At 49.3% G+C, this 18,646-nt stretch overlaps 1 protein-coding gene across 1 annotated transcript in view; it reads left to right on the top strand.

Annotated features, from left to right (window-relative positions):
* The window catches only part of TRANK1 (tetratricopeptide repeat and ankyrin repeat containing 1), a 108,409-nt gene extending 90,365 nt beyond the window's left edge, over positions 1-18,044 (top strand). The window contains 7 exon segments of the mRNA XM_062179716.1: positions 861-949; positions 4,513-4,616; positions 4,738-4,870; positions 10,844-10,989; positions 12,068-15,117; positions 16,496-16,594; positions 17,944-18,044. Coding sequence (XP_062035700.1) covers positions 861-949; positions 4,513-4,616; positions 4,738-4,870; positions 10,844-10,989; positions 12,068-15,117; positions 16,496-16,594; positions 17,944-18,044 — 3,722 coding nt within the window.
* Positions 18,045-18,646: the final 602 nt, after the last annotated feature.

Below are 18,646 nucleotides of genomic sequence, written 5' to 3'. Positions count from 1 at the left end.
CCTAGCTCCTTCATCTCGGATTCGGCTGTTATGTGGTTCTGCTGATGCTAGGCAGCAGCAGCCAGCATAGCTCCCACACAGTGACTGTGTTGCTGAACTGTGGTGCTCAGTAGGTTAGGGGGGTCAGCTATATTTTCAACTCACAGTGGGACTTATTGGGATATAACTCCATTGCAAGTATATGAGCATCTGTACTCGACTATAAAATCCTGTCACTTTGTTCCTTGCTAAAGCTCTGATCTGGGAGCTTGATAAGAGCTATTTGATTTTGGAATTTTGAGGTAGATTTAGTAATTGCTATTTGTCTTCTGATTCATAGCCAGACAAAAGAAAAGTTGACCAAAATTTAAAAATCAGACCACATCCTTCTCGCCTTCACCTCCACCTTCTAAAACCCACAGCAGCCCGGACTGATAAGCTAGAGTATATCATAAAAGAATGGTAGAGTGATCACTCAAGTGTATCAGCCTGCTCTGGCATTTGTAACAAAATACCATGATCTGGGTGGCTTAATCAACAGAAATATAGTTTCACACAGTGCTGGAGGCTACAAGTCCAAGATCAAGGCGTTGGCAGAGTGGGTATCTGCTGAGGCCTCTTTTTGGCTCGTGGATAACAAGCTTCATACTGCTTCCACATGGAGTCTTTCCTCTGTGCTCGTATGCCCCCTGGTGTCTCTCTGTGTGTTCTGGTCTCCTCTTTTATTGATAACAGTCATACAGCGTACTCTTAACAGCCCCATTTTAACTTGATCACCCATTCTGAGGTATTGTGGTGCTGGGGGTGCAATTCAGCCATAACGACAGGTTTAATTGAATGGATGCCCAGGGAAGCAAATCCACTTTTCTTTTTCATTTTAGACTTTGATGATAGCATGTTTGTTAAGACCTCAACTCCTGAGGAGTGGATTGCACAAGGAGAATACTATGCCAAGCACCAGTGCTGGAAGGTAAGGGGCTGGACCAGGAACCATTGGGACCAGTAGCCTCAGCAGGCCTCACAGGCAGGTTTTCCACCTTTGCACGTGTCTCCAGGAAAAGATGAGGGTACATATGGTGCTTGTGCCCCTTCTGAAACCTGAAGTCACTCGATGACCACACTTCACTTTGGCCAGGTACCTGCATTGCTGATGGGTGAATGGACAGTCACGACCTTTGCCCACCAAGGAATCCTTCTATGAAGTTTCTTCAGCTTTTGCTCTCATCACAAGACAGTAACAGGTTGTTCTCTTACTTTTCAAACTGATCAGATGTGGACTTCACCCAGTCTGAGTCTGGTGAGCATGGGCTAATAAACTTTGTCACTAGACAGCACTGACCAGTCTCCAGCCACAGTCATTTCAGTCAGCCAGAGCAGTTTTTTTCCACAAAATGTTACCTCTCTGACAGACCTTTTGAAGTGTGGGAACTAGGCTGAGAGCCTCATTGCTTTTCCCAAGGTCAGCATTCCATACATCGCCAGGTCTCAGGTGGGACACCATGGCTGGTGCCTCCTATGAGGTGGTGGTAGTGATGTCTTCACTGGCAAGTTGCAAATGCCCTACTGAAAGAGGAGTGTTTTAAAAATCTAATAAGAAGAATCCTGGTCTCAAGGTTGGTTCTTTGGCTCAGCAAAGTCAGCATGGGCACCTTCTCATTACCATCACTTCTCTGTGACATCTGTATCTTGTCAAATGGCGTAATGGCTGCTCCAGCAGCTCCAAACACCCTGTGCCCCACAGTGGCCTCTCAACAGGAGTGAAGAGCAGCCACTTCCCTTTCAATCAGGAAGTTCCTAGTGGACTTCTCCTGCATCTCATTGGTCAGTTCCAGGTCATAGATATACCCCTTCCTAGCTGCAAGGGATTCTGGGGGATAGTCTCATCTGGCATTTTCAGCCCTTTGAGGGAGGCAGATTCTGCCATCAGGGAAGAAAGGGCAGAGGGGATACTGTGATCAGCTTGCCAGCAACACTGGCCACCATAGGCATGGCTACACAGAAGTGCACGTTTCCCAAGGATGTGACTCCCCCATGCATGTGGCGTGCCCCAGGCCTGCAGCTGCAAGTGATGCGCAATGAAGAGCAATGAAAGCTGGTTTAGGACAGATCACTGTACGTCTCCGTGCTCAGCTCCTCCTCCTTACAGAGAAAACGTCTGCAGCTTTTCTTGCAGTTTTTGAACAAATGGAGACAGTGATTTCTCTCGAGCAGCTTGTCCTTCCTCTGGAGTTTCATGGAGTTGGGCCTGAGTGAAGCTACCTGCAAGTGATGGGGAAGGTGAATCCGCAAGTCAGAACTTGACAGAAGCCACGGGGGAGGTGTCTGTGGACTGACATGGCCAGAGGGAATTTTCAATGTTTGCTCAGTCCCAGCTCTTAGAGGAGTTTCTGTCTGTTTCAGCAAATACTTTATGTCTTGGATTTATCAGTTACGTGACTGCGTAACAAGCAGTCCTAGAACTTAAAACAAGTCATTCATGTTGCCCCCAGTTCTGTGGGTTAGCAGTGTTGGGTTTAGCTGAGTGTTCTTCTGGCCTCGGCTGGGCAACTTGTGTCTGCACTCAGCTGCTAGTCAGTGAGGCAGGTTTGCTTCCGGGGGTTGACTGGCACTTGGCTCAGGTGGCTGGGGCAACTGGGGTTCCTGGGTTACATTTTTTTTCATCTTCTTTCTGCTTAGCTGGGCTTGTTCACTGACACCTGAGCAGAATTTAGAGAAGGGCCAGGGTCTCTTGAGGACAGGCCTTGGGACTCGCTGACAGCTCTTTTGGTGAGCTCTGTTGGCCATAGCAAGTCACAGCCTAGATTAGAAGGGAGGGAAAATAGGCAGCAGTCAGGAGGGGAGACCGGCAGAGTCGTACAAATCGAAGGGGTGTGGACAGATAGAGAAGGGGTAAAGGACTGTGGCCGCCCTTGCCACTGGGACATGGGGTAAGAGTATAGAATGCGTGCTGTTGTAGGTTTGGGTATATCTAGGAGTTTGTTTCACAAGTACATAGTTTTTAGTTGCAAAACGTGACTGAGCCCCAAAGCTTGTTATTCACTTCTTGTCCTTGCTTTAACTGGCTGTTGTTGTAACACCAGGATTTTTTTTTTTTTTTTGGTAGGGTGTGGGAGGGCAGTAGGGATGGAGAGGAGGGGTAATATGGGCAACAGGCATGGGTATGAAGTTGAAAAACTCTAAAGTCTTTCCCATCATTCCCTTCATAACACTGTTGGTGTTACCCATATGTGTTGCCCCCGGGTTTCCAGTTATCTGTCCCTTTAAATATACCTTTTGAATGTTTGAATCTAAAATCTTTGTAGGGGAGCTGGCACAGATGAGGATGTTATAAAAAGCCCCCTCGCCTGACTTTATTTTGACCCTGTACTCAGGTGGTTTACTGAGTTTGTGGCTGCATGTCAGTGAATGTTTCAGAACCCCCGTACAAGATTCATTCATTCAGCAAATCTCTTTTGAGCTGTGGGCCAAGCATTATGTTTCAGTCCTAGTGTATAAGGAGAAGCAAAACGGGCACATGGATAGGTGCACAGTTGCAGCTGCTGTGGGTGTCCAGGTGAGAGACCCCAGAACCACCTTTCCTGGACAGGGAGGCCAGAGAAGACTTCTTAGAAAGAGACCTGTCGAATGAATAAAGTTAGCCAGGCGAAGAAAGGATGGAAGAGGATTTCAGTTAGCAGAAACAGTGTGTGCAAAGGCCCCATGCTGAGAAGGAGCAAGGCGTAGATCTCAGGTGTGCAAGGAGGCCTCTGGGGCTGGGGAGGCTGAGGCCAAGAGCAGGAGTGGGGAGAGAAGCCATCTTGCCCACTGTATCAGCAGACGCCTCTTAGCCCCTGCCCTGCTCACACTGAGACCTGATGTCTACCTGCTGCATAGAATGTGAACCTTCTGCCCTTTGTAGCCTGTGCTGGAAGACATGGTGTCAGCATGTTGTGGGCCAGAGCTTTCTCCTGGCAAGGATCAGGCTGCAGGCTGTCCTCTGTGGCACGTGTTTGCACATCTTACAGTCAGAGGATCTGGTAATGAACTGGATGTGCTGTACTATCTTGTCTAGTGCCATCGCCACCCTAGTACATGTGCTGCAGCTGCCCCACCAGCACTGCCAGGAAGCCAGCAGTTGCCAACTGGGTCAAAGCACAGAAAAGCTCCTGGGTGATTTTAGACCATTTATTCCATGGCTCTGACCTGAAGTTGCTACTGTATACAATGAGAAGGGTGATGCTTCTTACACGTGGCTACTGGAAGATTAAACTGAGTGGTGCTCTCATGGCCTAAAAACATACATATTATATACCTTTTCCATGACTTCCCAAAGGAACCTTTGCACGTGCAGTGTCGGCTGGTAACACTGTTAGTCTTTATCCTCTGTGGCTGCCATCGCAGGTAGCAGGTCTGTGCCTTCCTGTTCTCCCTGCCAGCTGGGGCGGGGCAGGACTAGGTACTGTATCAGTATAAGCATGTACTGCGTGCTCTAACTCCTGGTCTGTGTGTTACCTCAATGCCTTCGTGATAATCAGAATTTTTTCCCTATTCCAGGTTGCAGCCAAGTGTTACCAAAAAGGAGGTGCATTTGAGAAGGAGAAGTTGGCTCTGGCCCACAACACTGTCCTGAACATGAAGTCTAAGAAAGTCAGCCCCGGGTAAGAGTCTCAGGATCATTTCAGGTTTGCTCTAATGAGAGTAGCAGGTCAAATGTGTTGGTGTTAGATCAGCATTCCATAGGTTGTTATTTTATTTGCTGTTTTATTTCCCTTCCTCCAGGGAAAAGCAGTTGGAGTATTTGAAACTGGCTAAGACATACTTGGAATTCAATGAGCCAAAGCTGTCGCTTAAGTGTCTGAGCTGCGCCAAGGAGTTTCAGCTCTGTGCCCAGCTGTGCGAGAAGCTGGGAAAGGTATGGTGCTCCCAACCGATAGCAGCCCCTTGGGAGAACTGGGCTTCACTGGAACAGATTGAGAGGGGGCCATTCAGCCTCTGCTTGGAGCAGGCAAGGGCCCTTGTCCTCCACTGAGGGAGAGCCTCGCTGTGGTGACTCTAACGGCTGGCCTTCTTCCCCTGTCTGCTCAGACTTTTAGAAGTCTCTGGAAACTGTGTGTGTGTGTACATCTGTGTCTGTATTAAAGTTCCAGGCCTGATATTAGCCACAGGGAGGTCAGATGTCCAAGTCACAGATAGGTTTTAGAATGTTCTTGCCTTCTCTTCCTCTGTGTTTGCAGTCTGGAGTCAGCTTGAGCACGAAGCCTGGGCTTGGCATGGGTTTCCTGTGTTCCTAGCAGTTACTTCAGATATGCGCCTCCCCAGCAGTCACATGTGGTTATTTAATTTAAAACTTAAATTAATAAAAATGTCATAAAGTTCAAAGTGATGCCTTCAGTCTCCCTAGCCACACTGCAAGTGCCCATTGATAGGGGACATGTGCAGCATTACAGAATGCTCTTTTAGAGAGCTGCTAGCGCAGAGCTCACCCACTCAGAGTGGTCAGCAGGCTGGCCACAAGCCCAGACTTCATTTGTCAGCAACAAGATTAGCACACGAGGTGAGAGGAAGCAGCCGGTAACTTTTATAGCCATTTGGCGTTGCTGAGACATACAAGGGGTGATTGTTTTCTTGTGATTAATTTTTAGTGTGTCATTTTTGATGGGCTCAAAATTTCAAGCAGCCGGGTCTTTCTCCACAGGTGGTTCAAGAGTCTGTAGATGGTGCATTTTCTACATATTGGCATTACGACTGTGGCTGGAGGGCAGGGTCTCTGTGTGTATGTGAAACATGCAGCATGCTAACTCCTTAGACCCTCTGTCCACAGGCTAGGGATTAGGAATGGGGACTGAATTGTGGTCCCAAGTCAGTGTCCAAAAACATGGTAAGACCCTCTTGATGTAGTCTGTCCTGCTCCATGATTGTTACAGGTTTTAGGAAGTGGGAACAGAGGGGCGTACTGGAGAAGACATTTCATTGTGGATGGAAGTTTGGGTCCTAGATTCCAGGAACTGGAATAGTATCCAACTTCTGCCCTCCAGTCTTCAGTACTGCCTCCTTGGATCCAAAGCCGTGGCTCCAGGGGACAGGCCTCAGCTTGTCACTGTTCCCTCTTGTCTATAAGCATCTGACATGACTGTACCAGAGACTCCATCCTTGTCTCCTGACCCTCCTTTCTCCTGTCAAGCTGTGCATCTGAAGTGAGAACGGATGAGGGGAGAGGCCGGGGATCCCTGACGTGTGCCCACACTCCCTTTTCTAGGGCTTCAGCATCTTCTGAACACGGAGGCCGTCCTGCCCCGGAAGCCCGACACTCCCTCTGTACGCCTGCCTCCGTGTGGTCAGCCCCTAGATGCTGCTTCCTCGACCTCTCAGCAGCACATCCTAGCAGTTCTCACCCCATGCGAGGAGGAGCCTTGACCCCTTTCTTTGCTCATGCCCCTGCCTGGAAGAGTGTTCACCCTCAGCCAGTCTCAGACATCTTCTGGCCTCACTCCAGCCAACTGACAGTACTCAAAATGAGCAGCATGGCGGCAGCTTTTGCCTGGATTCTGAGGCCAGATGACCTTCCTGTTCCCAGCCCCCAAGTGTGCGCAACCCTGGGATGAAGTGTTTGTGGGGATGTGTGGGAGTATTAAGCTTTACCGTCAGGGAGTCGTGTACTCTGCCTACTTCCTTTCTCCAGAGAGCAGCATTGGTGTCCCTGGATGCCATGTGGAGTGGGCTAGAGCAGGGAGCTGCTGCTAAGCACTGGCTCTCTCTTCCCGCATCCAGCTGGTCACACACCTGGCACATAACATGCCCTCACTCGCACACGGGGAGTTGTCTTGAGAGCAATGAGCACTGTGGAGAGAGAAGATAGAAAACAGAAGTCTGAGTGGGAAGGTTCACTGATGTGCTGAGACAAGTCTAAGCACTTCTTGGTCTGTGAGGTCTGGAAAACTTGCCTGTGAATCTTAGTTTTACTTTAGCACTTCCTGTAGCTTGTCTCATTCAATATCACTAGTATCATTTTTTGGAGGCCCTGGCAAATATTTGTTGTTGCACTTCAGTTTTTCCTTTGAACCTCAGGATTAGCGAGTAGCATTATGAAATTAAATACTCAACACATTGTAGACTCCCTACTGTGTGCCAGGCACTGTAAGTGCTGGTGACCAGGGGGTCTCAAAGCATAGACCTGGGCCTTTGCAGAGCTTCCCTTTCCACTGTGGGGGAGAGCTAAGGGGATAAACAGAGTATACAAGGTGTCAGTGGTGATGAGAGCTAAGAAGAAAAGAAAGCATGGTAAGAGGAAGAGGGTATAAAAGGGGCTGCAGGTGTAGAGTGAGGGGTTCAGAGAGTTGATTTTTGAGCAGAAATGACAACAGCAGAAATGACAAAGCCGGAGGCATCACAATACCAGATTTCAGGACATACTACAGGGCAGTTGTTATCAAAACAGCATGGTACTGGTACAGAAACAGATGGATAGACCAATGGAACAGAATAGAAACACCAGAAATCAATCCAAGCATCTACAGCCAACTTATATGTGATCAAGGATCCAAAACCAATCCCTGGAGTAAGGACAGTCTATTTAATAAATGGTGCTGGGAAAACTGGATTTCCACGTGCAGAACCATGAAGCAAGACCCCTACCTTTCACCTTACACAAAAATTCACTCAACATGGATTAAAGACCTAAATCTACGACCCAACACCATCAAATTATTAGCATTGGAGAAACCCTGCAGGATATAGGTACTGGCAAAGACTTCTTGGAAAAGACCCCAGAAGCACAGGCAGTCAGAGCAAAAATTAACATTTGGGATTGCATCAAATTGAGAAGTTTCTGTACTTCAAAAGAAACAGGAAAGTGAAGAGGCAACCGACAGAATGGGAAAAAATATTTGCAAACTATGCAACAGATAAAGGGTTGATAACCAGAATCTACAAAGAAATCAAGAAACTCCACAACAACAAAACAAACAACCCACTTAAGAGATGGGCCAAGGAGCTCAATAGACATTTTTCCAAAGAGGAAATCCAAATGGCCAACAGACACATGAAAAAATGTTCAAGATCACTAGCAATCAGGGAAATGCAAATCAAAACCACAATGAGGTTTCACCTCACCCCGGTTAGAATGGCTCACATCCGACCAGGAGAAGCACCTGGCTCCTGCCTTCGGATCAACGCGGTGCACCGGCCGCAGCGCGGTGGCCACGGCGGCCATTGGAAGGTGAACCAACAGCAAAAGGAAGACCTTTCTCTCTGTCTCTCTCTCTCTGTCCACTCTGCCTGTCCAAAAAAAAAAAAAAATTCACATCCAGAAATATACCAACAATAGATGCTGGAGAGGATGTGGGGAAAAAGGGACACTAACCCACTGTTGATGGGAATGCAAACTGGTTAAGCCACTGTGGAAGTCAGTCTGGAGATTCCTCAGAAACCTGAATATAACCATACCATACAACCCAGCCATACCACTCCTTGGAATTTACCCAAAAGAAATTAAATTGGCAAATGAAAAAGCCGTCTGCACATTAATGTTTATTGCAGCTCAATTCATAATAGCTAAGACCTGGAACCAACCCAAATGCCCATCAACAGTAGACTGGATAAAGAAATTATGGGACATGTACTCTATAGAATACTATACAGCAGTCAAAAACAATGAAATCCGGTCATTTGCAACAAGATGGAGGAATCTGGAAAACATTATGCTGAGTGAATTAAGCCAGTCCCAAAGGGACAAATATCATATGTTCTCCCTGATCGGTGACAACTAACTGAGCACCAAAGGGGAAACCTGTTGAAGTAAAATAGACACTATGAGAAACAGTGACTTGATCAGCTCTTGTCCTGACTATTGTTGTACAATGTATTACTTTATCCATTTTAGTATTTTTTTTTTTGTTCTAGTGCTATTGGTTGAACTGTGTAATTAACACACAATTATTCTTAGGTGTTTAAATTTTAACTGAAAAGTGATCCCTGTTAAATATAAGAGTGGGAAAAAGAGAGGGAGGAGATGTACAATTGGGGACATGCTCAATCTGACTTGCCCCAAATGGTAGAGTTAGAAACTGCCAGGGGATTCCAATACAATCCCATCAAGGTGGCATGTACCAATGCCATCTCACTAGTCTAAGTGATCAGTTCACAGTTGATCACACTGATAGGTCTAATAGTCAAAGGGATCACACAAACAAGACTAGTGTCTGTGAATACTAACCAATAGAATCAGAAAGGGAGAGAATGAACCATCATGGGAAGTGGGATACACAGCAGACTCATAGAATGGCAGATGTCCTAAATAGCACTCTGGCCTCAGAATCAGCCCTTAAGGCATTTGAATCTGGCTGAAGAGCCCATGAGAGTATTTTAGGCATGGAAAGCCAAGACACTCTGGGGAAAAAAAAAAAAAAGTAGACTTAAATGAAAGATCTCTGCGAGTGAGATCCAAGTGGAAAGAATGGGGCCATCAAAGAAGGAGGTACCTTTCTCTGAAGGGAGGAGAGAACTTCCACTTTGACTTGACCCTGTGGGAATAAGATCGAAGTCAGCGAACTCAAGAGGCTTCCATAGCCTTGGCAACTCATGACTAGAGCCTAGGGTGATTATTGACGCCATAAACAAGAATGTCAAATTGTTAAGCCAACAACAGGAGTCACTGTGTACTTACTTCTCATGTGGGATCTGTCCTTAATGTGTTGTCCAATGTGAAGTAATGCTATAACTAGTACTGAAACAGTATTTTACACTTTGTGTTTCTGTGTGGGTGCAAACTGATGCAATCGTTACTTAATATATGCTAAATCGATCTTCTGTATATAAAGATAATTGAAAATGAATCTTGATGTGAATGGAATGGGAGAGGGAGTGGGAGATGGGGGGGGAGTGCGAGTGGGAGGGAAATTATGGGGGGGGAAGCCATTGTAACCCATAAACTATACTTTGGAAATTTATATTTACTAAATTAAAAAAAAACTTAAACTGATTAAAATTAAATAAAATTTAAAACTTAGTTCCTCAGTTTTATTGTCTCCATTCCTTTCTTTCTTTCTGAAAGATTTATTTTATTTATTTGAAAGGCAGAGTTACAGAGAAAGAAGTAGGCATGCGTGCACACACACACACACACTCAGATATTTTCCATTCTCTGGTTCACTCTCCAAATACCTGCAAGAGCCAAGGCTGGGCTAGGCCAAAGCCAGGAGCTGGGACCTTCTTCCAGGTCTCCCACACGGGTGGCAGGGGCCCAAGCACCTGGGCCATCTTCCACTGCCTTATCCAGACCATCAACAGGAAGCTGGATCAGAACTGGAACAGCTGGTGCTCGAACAGGTGCCCATATGGGATGCCGACATCCCAGTTGGTGGTTTTACCCACTATGTCACCACGTCAGCCCCTGTGCACATTTCAAAGGCTCCATATTCAAATGTGGCTAGAGGCTAGAAGATTGGATAGCCTAGATATATAACATTTCCATTTCCACAGACAGTTCTGTTAATATTTGTCATTTACTAATTTTATTTCATGTGTTCTTTATTGAAGTGTTTTGATGTAACAAAATCTGTCAGTTTTTCTCCTGTTTTGTTTTGTGTTTTTACTTCTAAGCCACAAAGATACTGTTGTATATTTTCTCTTAATAGTTTTCCTATTTAAGATCTTTAATCCATCAGGAACTTGCCTTTGTATATATGGTATAAGGTGGTGGTTTAGCTTTGTTTCTCCCTACTAAATAACTAGTTTGCTTACTATTTTTAGTTATGTTTTAGTGTTTTTTAACTTAATACTAAAAAATAGGCATATGGTCTTTCTCTTTATTACTCATAGTAGTAGCATATTTTTTAAGATCAGAAAGTCATGAGTATGCTAAGTAAAAAGTAAACTTGCTGTGTCCTAGGTAAGAGAGGCGGCCTACTTCTATAAGCGAAGCCAGTGCTACAAAGAGGCTTTCAGATGCTTCGAGCAGATTCAGGAATTTGACCTAGCTCTCACAATGTACTGCCAAGAGGAGCTTTTTGAAGAAGCTGCTATCGCAGTGGAAAAGTAGGTGGTTTCCTTCTCTCCCCTCGCTTCTCTGGGGCCGCTTGCCCTGGGCGGTGTCGTCCTCGCCCTGTGAGGGAGCTTGATCATTCGCCCTCCTTCCACTTGAGCGTGGCCTTGGCGCTGGCTCAGGAGCTGCTTGAGAGCAAGACTCAGAGTTTTTCACTCTCCGTCAGCTTTGATAGCAGGAAAGGAGCAGAAGAAGATGAGGGGTGTGTGTGTATAACAGACTATCCTGACTTTAATCTGTGGGGTAAAGGGAGCCTGTCAGAGCTTCACAGCCGTCTGCACACCTGGCCAAGGAGGAGAGCCACAGCCAGATGGTGAAGGGGGAGATGGATGTGGTCACTGATGTGTCTGCAGCCCATCTCATCCTTTCTCGTTGATCACATGCCACACTGAACATAACTGTGCAGCCTGAATCATGCTCATGCTTTTATGAGAATTGAAGGGATTTCTGAGGATGCTTTTACTATGCATACATTTTGCTCCATAGATTGACCTTCCTTTCTTAGTAAACATTTTTTAAAAGGAGTTATTTATTTATATGAAAGAGTTACACAGAGGGAGGGAGAAACAGAGAGAGAGAGAGAAAAGGAGAGAGCTTCCATCCCCTGGTTCACTCCCCAGATGGCTGGGGCTGGGCCAGGCTGAAGCCAGGAGCCAGGAGCTTCTTCTGGGTGTTCCAAGTGGGTGGCAGGGGCCCAAGCACTTGAGTCATCTACTACTGTTTTTCCCAGGCCATTATCAGGGAGCTGGATGGGAAGTGGAGCAGCCAGCGGTCACTAGGATGATGGTGCCTCAGACAGTGGCTTTCAAACTTCTTCCTGTTTGAGTTGCACCTTCATGATGTTTTGTTAATAAAGCACACAAATGCCTGATGTATTTCAAGAATGCTTTGTTATGTATTATTACCCTGATAACTGTCATTTTTAAAAGTTCTTGAATGTTGACAAGTTTAAGTCTTATTTTGTAATATCTGCATGTTGATGTTTTATTTAAGTTGCTGTGCGCTGTATTTTAGAGAAAATTTTGTATGGATTGGGCGATAGGAAGTTGACAGTTTGCGTCCTCTTTGTAGGTATGAAGAAATGCTGAAGACCAAGACCTGCCCCATTCCTAAGCTCTCCTACTCTGCCAGCCAGTTTTACTTGGAAGCTGCGGCAAAGCACCTGAGTGCAAATAAGACTGAGGAAATGCTGGCTGTCCTCTCCAGGCTAGACGTAGAGGACCAGCTAGTGTTCCTGAAGTCTCGCAAGTGCCTCGCGGCAGCTGCAGACCTGCTGCACAGGGAAGGGCGGAGAGAAGAGGCTGCCCTGCTGATGAGGCAGCACGGTCACCTCCTGGAGGCCGCCAGGCTCACGGCTGACAAGGGCTTCCAGGCCTCCTGTCTCCTGGCGGCGGCTCGCCTCAATGTGGCCAGAGATTATGACATCGAACATACCAAGGTCATCCTGAGGGAAGCACTTGGTCTCTGCTCTCAAACTAGCCAGTTGTCTGGCATCGCTGAGGCCCAGTTTCTGCAGGGAGTAATCCTGAAAGACTTTCAGAAGCTCAAGGATGCCTTCCTCAAGTTCGACACGCTCAACCACTCAGCCGGCGTGGTCGAAGCGCTGTATGAAGCCGTCAGCCGGTGCGAGGCTGAGGCTGATAAGGCTCTGGCCCTGGCCCCAGTGGGCCTGGAAGTCCTCCTCAGACTGGTCAGGGCCCTCCAAAGGGTGACTACCAACGCCGAGAAGGAAATGGTCAAATCTTGCTTTGAGTTTTTTGGAATTTCTCAGGTGGATGCCAAGTACTGCCAGATAGCTCAGAATGACCCTGGGCCCATATTAAGACTAGTTTTTGACCTGGGTTTGAACTTGAGAGAGAAGAAAACTAACGACTATTTCTTGATAATGACTGAACAAATGAAATTAGTGCTAAACAAACACCTTTTGAACAGGCTGTGTCAAATCACACGGAGCTTGCTTGGGAACATCTACCCTGGGGTCTGCATGAGGTTTATTGTAGGCTTAAAATGTGAGAAGGAGAGCTGTGAAGATTTCCACAGGCCTCTGCGGCGCTGTGAGGCCAAGTGTTTGGTTCAGTCAAAAATGCACCTGGTGGCAATCAATGGATTGCTTTTGGAAGCCAAGAAAGTGTTCCCCAAACTCTTAGCTGAAGAACTTAAAGAGATCGATTGTGTTCTGTCCACAGACATGTATGGCTTTTGCAAATCCTTCCTCAGTGTCCTCTTTCCTAAGCATTTCCATCCGAGAGTACTGTCGGAAAACCCCATGGCATGCAAGGAAGTCCTCAGACTGAATCACGCATCCTTCCGGTACTGCAGGTTTGCCTTGAAAGAGTATATCCATTTTCTGTTCCAGAATGAAGGGGCATGCGGCCGCCGCGAATCCACAGACCTGTGGCTGAGCGCCATGCAGGCTTTCCTTCTCTCCTCTCAGTACCCAGAGGAGTTTGAAAAGCTGCTCCGCCAGGAGGAGGACAGCTACAACCAGGAACTCCAAGCTCTGGAGTCGGCAAAAGACGACAAGGGTGGGGGGAGAGGCAGCAGGGTGAAGAGAATAGAAGGGAAGTTCGGCATGCTGGTTGCCAACAGAGATGACGCGAGCGAGGAGAGGAGCTCCCTGTGCTTCATCCGGCTGCTGGAGAACTGCATCGACCAGTTCTACGTGCACAGGAACCCGGAAGACTACAAGAAGCTCTTCTTCCGCTTCATGAACGTTCTCATCAGGCGCTGCAAAGAACCGCTCATCCCCAGCATTGGAAACATGGTGGCCTTGCTGGAGTCCCAGTTTGTCCACTGCGCGGTGGTGCTGGCCCGCCTCCGGAAGAACGGTGTGCTGTGCCTCCCCAGGAGCTACATCGCGCTCCTGCACTACTGGGAGTTCCTGTTCTGCAGAAAGGACAAGGAGTCCGGGGATGTTTTCTCCATCATCCAGGAGTACAAACCCAAGGACGTGGCCAAAGCCATTCAGGATTTCCGGTTCCACCTCTCTTACCTCGTCAAGGTGCTATGTGGCTGCGAGAACGTGCACTTCAACGTCATGCTTGACGCCTTCAGTGGGATCGCCCGTGTGGTCTCGGGGGAGGCTGAGCGGACACTGGTGCTGTGCTTGGTGCTGCTGGTGAATGCCCAGGACGTCCTGCAGCCGTTCTGCAGGCCTCTGCTCTGCCGCCACTTCCAGGAGATCGAGAGGCGGCTGCAGCTGATGCGGGCGAGCTGTCCGGGCCAGGTCCCTGAGCGGCTCCTGAAGGTGGTGAGGCGGGTGTCCGTGGCCGTCAGTGTCAAGTCTGTTGTGGAAGCCTTGCAGGAACTGCTGTATCAGCGAGATGAGGAGTACCTGATGGACTGCCGGTGGCGCTGGGACAGTGCGCACGCCAAGGGGACCGTGGTCCGTGGTCTCTCTCAGGAAGACGTCAGACTGAGCAGGTTGCTCTCTCTGGAGCCTGTGGTCCGCTTGGCAGAACCTGAGTGTGAGTGTGGTCAGGTTGGGCCAGATGAGCTAGCAGCAGGAGACTGCGACCCGCTGCTGGCCGCCATCCTTCTGCAGAAGCAGCAGAAGGCCTCCGCCCAGCGCAAGCTGAGAAGAGTGTGCCTGCTGGTATCTCTGTGCGTCAGCTGGAGGAGAAGCGTGCGTGCCCAGGCAGAGGCCACCCTGGAGGAGGCCAGGGAGCCCGGAGCTGGGAACTTTAAAAGGGCTGATGTGGACAGGACCCAGTGCGACCTGTGTGGAGTGAAGTTTTCCCGTAGCCCTGAGAACTATTTCAGCCCCAGCAAGGCATTCAGGGGAGCAACCCCAGAGGCTCTGGCCCTCTGCAGGGCTGAGCCGGGAGGGAAGGAGAGTCTGGAGAGGAGGAGCGAGTCTTACGAGCAGCACATCCACCTGGAAGGCCACAGGCGGCAGCAGGTGGCCTACCAGAAGTATTCAGAGTTCTTCCGGGAGAAGGTGGACCCGGCCATTGACGAAGGGAAGCTGGTGGTGCAGGACATTGAGCAGAGCGTTTGGGTCCGCAGCCACGTGGGCTCCAGCGAGCACAGCCAGATGCTGCAGAGGAAGATTCAGGAGCACGTCCGGAGGGTTCTGGACGCCGTGGAGGACCTCTACAGGAGGCAGGCCTGGGCTGGAGGTAAGGGCCGTGCAGGCGGGGGCGCACACCGTGTTAGGAGGGTTCTGGACGTAGTGGAGGACCTCTACAGGAGGCAGGCCTGGGCTGGAGGTAAGGGCCATGCAGGCGGGCGCACACACACGTCCGGAGGGTTCTGGACGTCGTGGGGGACCTCTACAGGAGGCAGGCCTGGGCTGGAGGTAAGGGCCGTGCAGGCAGGCGCACACACACGTCAGGAGGGTTCTGGACGTAGTGGAGGACCTCTACAGGAGGCAGGCCTGGGCTGGAGGTAAGGGCCGTGCAGGCGGGGGCGCACACCGTGTTAGGAGGGTTCTGGACGTAGTGGAGGACCTCTACAGGAGGCAGGCCTGGGCTGGAGGTAAGGGCCATGCAGGCGGGCGCACACACACGTCCGGAGGGTTCTGGACGTCGTGGGGGACCTCTACAGGAGGCAGGCCTGGGCTGGAGGTAAGGGCCGTGCAGGCAGGCGCACACACACGTCAGGAGGGTTCTGGACGTAGTGGAGGACCTCTACAGGAGGCAGGCCTGGGCTGGAGGTAAGGGCCGTGCAGGCGGGTGTGCACACCGCCTTAGGCCTGGGCTTCGAGAAGGGCTGTGAGGGTTAAATCCCCGGCGTCTGACTTAGGTGTGTTGGAATTGTGGCCTTAGCAGAAATACGAGTGATTCCGTAGTACAGCTCATTGTTTGGACTGCCCCTCCTCTAGTTAAAAAATTTGTGATTATCGTGGCTGAGATGGCTTCCCCAGGCACTGCGGATGAGAACAATGGTATGCTAAGTGATTCTATAAGAGAGGATGTAGGGAGAATGTTGGAAGTCTTAAGGAAATGTGTTAAGCTTCTCCTGATGGATGCATTCAGTGTTCAGTTCTCGAGCACCTACCATGTGCTGTCTCTGGCTAAGATCTGGGAGGATGCTGTCTTCCTTTTAGGAGGGTTCTTAAGTCATACCCATGTGTTTTTTGAAAAGTAAGAATTCTTACCTGGTCTTCAAATCAGATTTCCCCAGGCCTCTTTACCAGCTACTTCTTGGCAATGCTGAGTAGAAGTTATGTGTAAAGTGTGTGAAAGTGCACATTTGAAAACATTCTCTAATTCAGATGCTCCAGTTCAGGGCTTACTGAGATTTTGAACACAAGCTTCCTTGAAAAGTCTGCTATTGACATTCTCTGTGGACTCACAGCAATGGCATCAGGCTGGCGTTTAATTGTAGTATCATGTGGGGCAGCAGAAGGCAGCCCCTTACCCCCGTGTTCCCTGAGGGCTGGGCTCAGGGACAGCACAGAGATCAGCTGCTGGGGCGCGGCGACTTGGGCTCTGGCGCTGGTGCTCTGGGTCCTGCGGCAGCCTCTCACTCACAGCCGTTCTCTGCTTCCTGCAGCGGAAGCGGTGATGGCTCGGCTGGTCAAGAACCTGAGCCTGGCAGTCAGAAATGCGCAGGAGTGGTTGATGAGAACAGAGGTCCGCCTGAAGGAGGAAGGTAAGGAGCCCTTCTTCCAGGCCCAGGAAATCCTTCGGTTCCTCCACTTCTTGGTTCTGCTGGCTCCAAGGTGGATCTGAAGTGAGGCTGCCCATAGGCATCAAAAGCGGCTTCTCATGCCGGCGCCGCAGCTCAGTAGGCTAATCCTCTGCCTGTGGCGCCGGCACACTGGGTTCTAGTCCCGGTCGGGGCGCCAGATTCTGTCCCGGTTGCCCCTCTTCCAGGCCAGCTCTGTACTGTGGCCAGGGAGTGCAGTGGAGGATGGCCCAAGTTCTTGGGCCCTGCACCCCATGGGAGACCAGGAGAAGCACCTGGCTCCTGCCATCAGAACAGCACGGTGTGCCTTCCGCGGCGGCCATTGGAGGGTTTACCAACGGAAAAAGGAAGACCTTTCTCTCTGTCTCCCTCTACTGTCCACTCTGCCTGTCAAAAAAAAAAGCGGCTTCTCACTGTGCAGGGGTGCCAGCTCTGATGAGCAGGTGATTGCCAAAACAGCGTCTGCGCTTCCCAGCTGCCTGTGAGTCCCGGTACTCTTGGCTCATATTAGTTGCTGCAAATCTCTGCTGCTGCTCACGAGCTGTTACTGATGATGTTTGGCTCCTGCACATACTCAGTACAGTGACCCCTGAGGATAGACAAAGCCAGCCCTTGGTAAATATGCCTATCATGTCAATCATTCACTGCAGTCAGTGGATATTTGTTTATAGAGTCTGGTAGGCGTGGGTCTGGGCCAGAGCATACACTTGTAAACAGAACAAACACAGTCATGGTGGAAACAAGCCTGCATGTTCCCAGGGAGGCTTACAGGCCTGTACAGAGCGAGTCGGGCTCCTCCCCTTGGTCAGAGTCACCTCCAAGCTCTCTGGGTCCTTCCTGCCTCTCCTGGCCAGGCCAGCCCTCAGCTGTCTCACCAGCCCCGGAGGCCTCAGAGTTCTAACTCAGCAGGGCCTGGGGAACTTGCAGGGACTTGGTGCAAATGTCTGCCCATAAAAAGCTTCAGCACAGAACCCTCTGTGGGGCCTGTGATTTTGTGATTGTTTCAAGAACGGTAATTGGTGTTCTAACTCAGGAGTACGGTAGAATTGAGACCTTGCTCTAACATAAGGCAAGAGGCAGCAGTTTGTAAGAAGATCCCATTCTGGAGAAACGTGTTTACGTTGGCTCACTGGGGGAAGCACTATCAGTACTCCAAAGGAAAGCTCTTTCTCTGGCTCTCTGGTGGAAAGCTAGATGTCTTTCAAGTATTACAGAGACATTGGGTTTTACTAGGGTGTTAGAGTTTGCAGTGGATTGGAAACAAAAATCACCATTCTGCACTCAGTTTCTGTTTTTTTTTTATTTTTAAGCAGGTGTTGTTGAGAAAGATGATTATGAAAACGAAGTTGAAGACTTTGGTGAGCTCCGTCCTAGGAGATGTTCACGGAAGAGTGGAAAGCAGAGAAAATACTAAGGTTGCTACAGGTGCTGCCTCCTAAACCCTCAGAGGGCTCCATCCATTAGAAAGAAAGACTATAAATTAGCTTAAGAAAGCGCAGGGGAGACTAGTCACACCTTTGCTTTTGTCCTCCTTGTCTTCTCTTTTTTTAGGGTTTGGTCACTCCCTGCCCTGCGGGGGACCTGTTCCGTGTTTCCAAGTTAGAGTCTAGCAGTATTAGATGTTCCCAAACACATCCAGGTCAGAGGAGTCATAGCTGAAAGGAACATCGTCCTGTCTCCACCGAGCCCCCGCTGCCTGGCTGGCTCCTGTGGTGACGAGTCGGTAGCCGGGGACTGGGTGTTCCAGACACTCTGCACCTCAGAGTTGCTACCACTTTGGGCTGGGAAATGCCTACAGGCTCCCTCATCTGCTGTGAGCCTGCTGCAGCACAGAATAGCACAGGAGCTCGTGCATCAAGGGGCCCAGGAGGCAGCCTGTCTAGGCATCTCCAGGCCCACCTGCAGCGCAGCTCCTTCTGCCACATTTGTTAGCCTTTTTGCTCTCTGGCGCCTGCTCTCGGCCATTCTCAGCTCCCTGTGCAAGTCATGGTTCGACTGCACAGAATGTAGCCAAGA

This window comes from Lepus europaeus, chromosome 2, assembly GCF_033115175.1.
Source record: "Lepus europaeus isolate LE1 chromosome 2, mLepTim1.pri, whole genome shotgun sequence".
NCBI classification, from domain to species: Eukaryota; Metazoa; Chordata; class Mammalia; order Lagomorpha; family Leporidae; genus Lepus; species Lepus europaeus.
The sequence above is the reverse complement of the archived record's forward strand: the minus strand, read 5'-3'. Positions and strand labels throughout refer to the sequence as shown.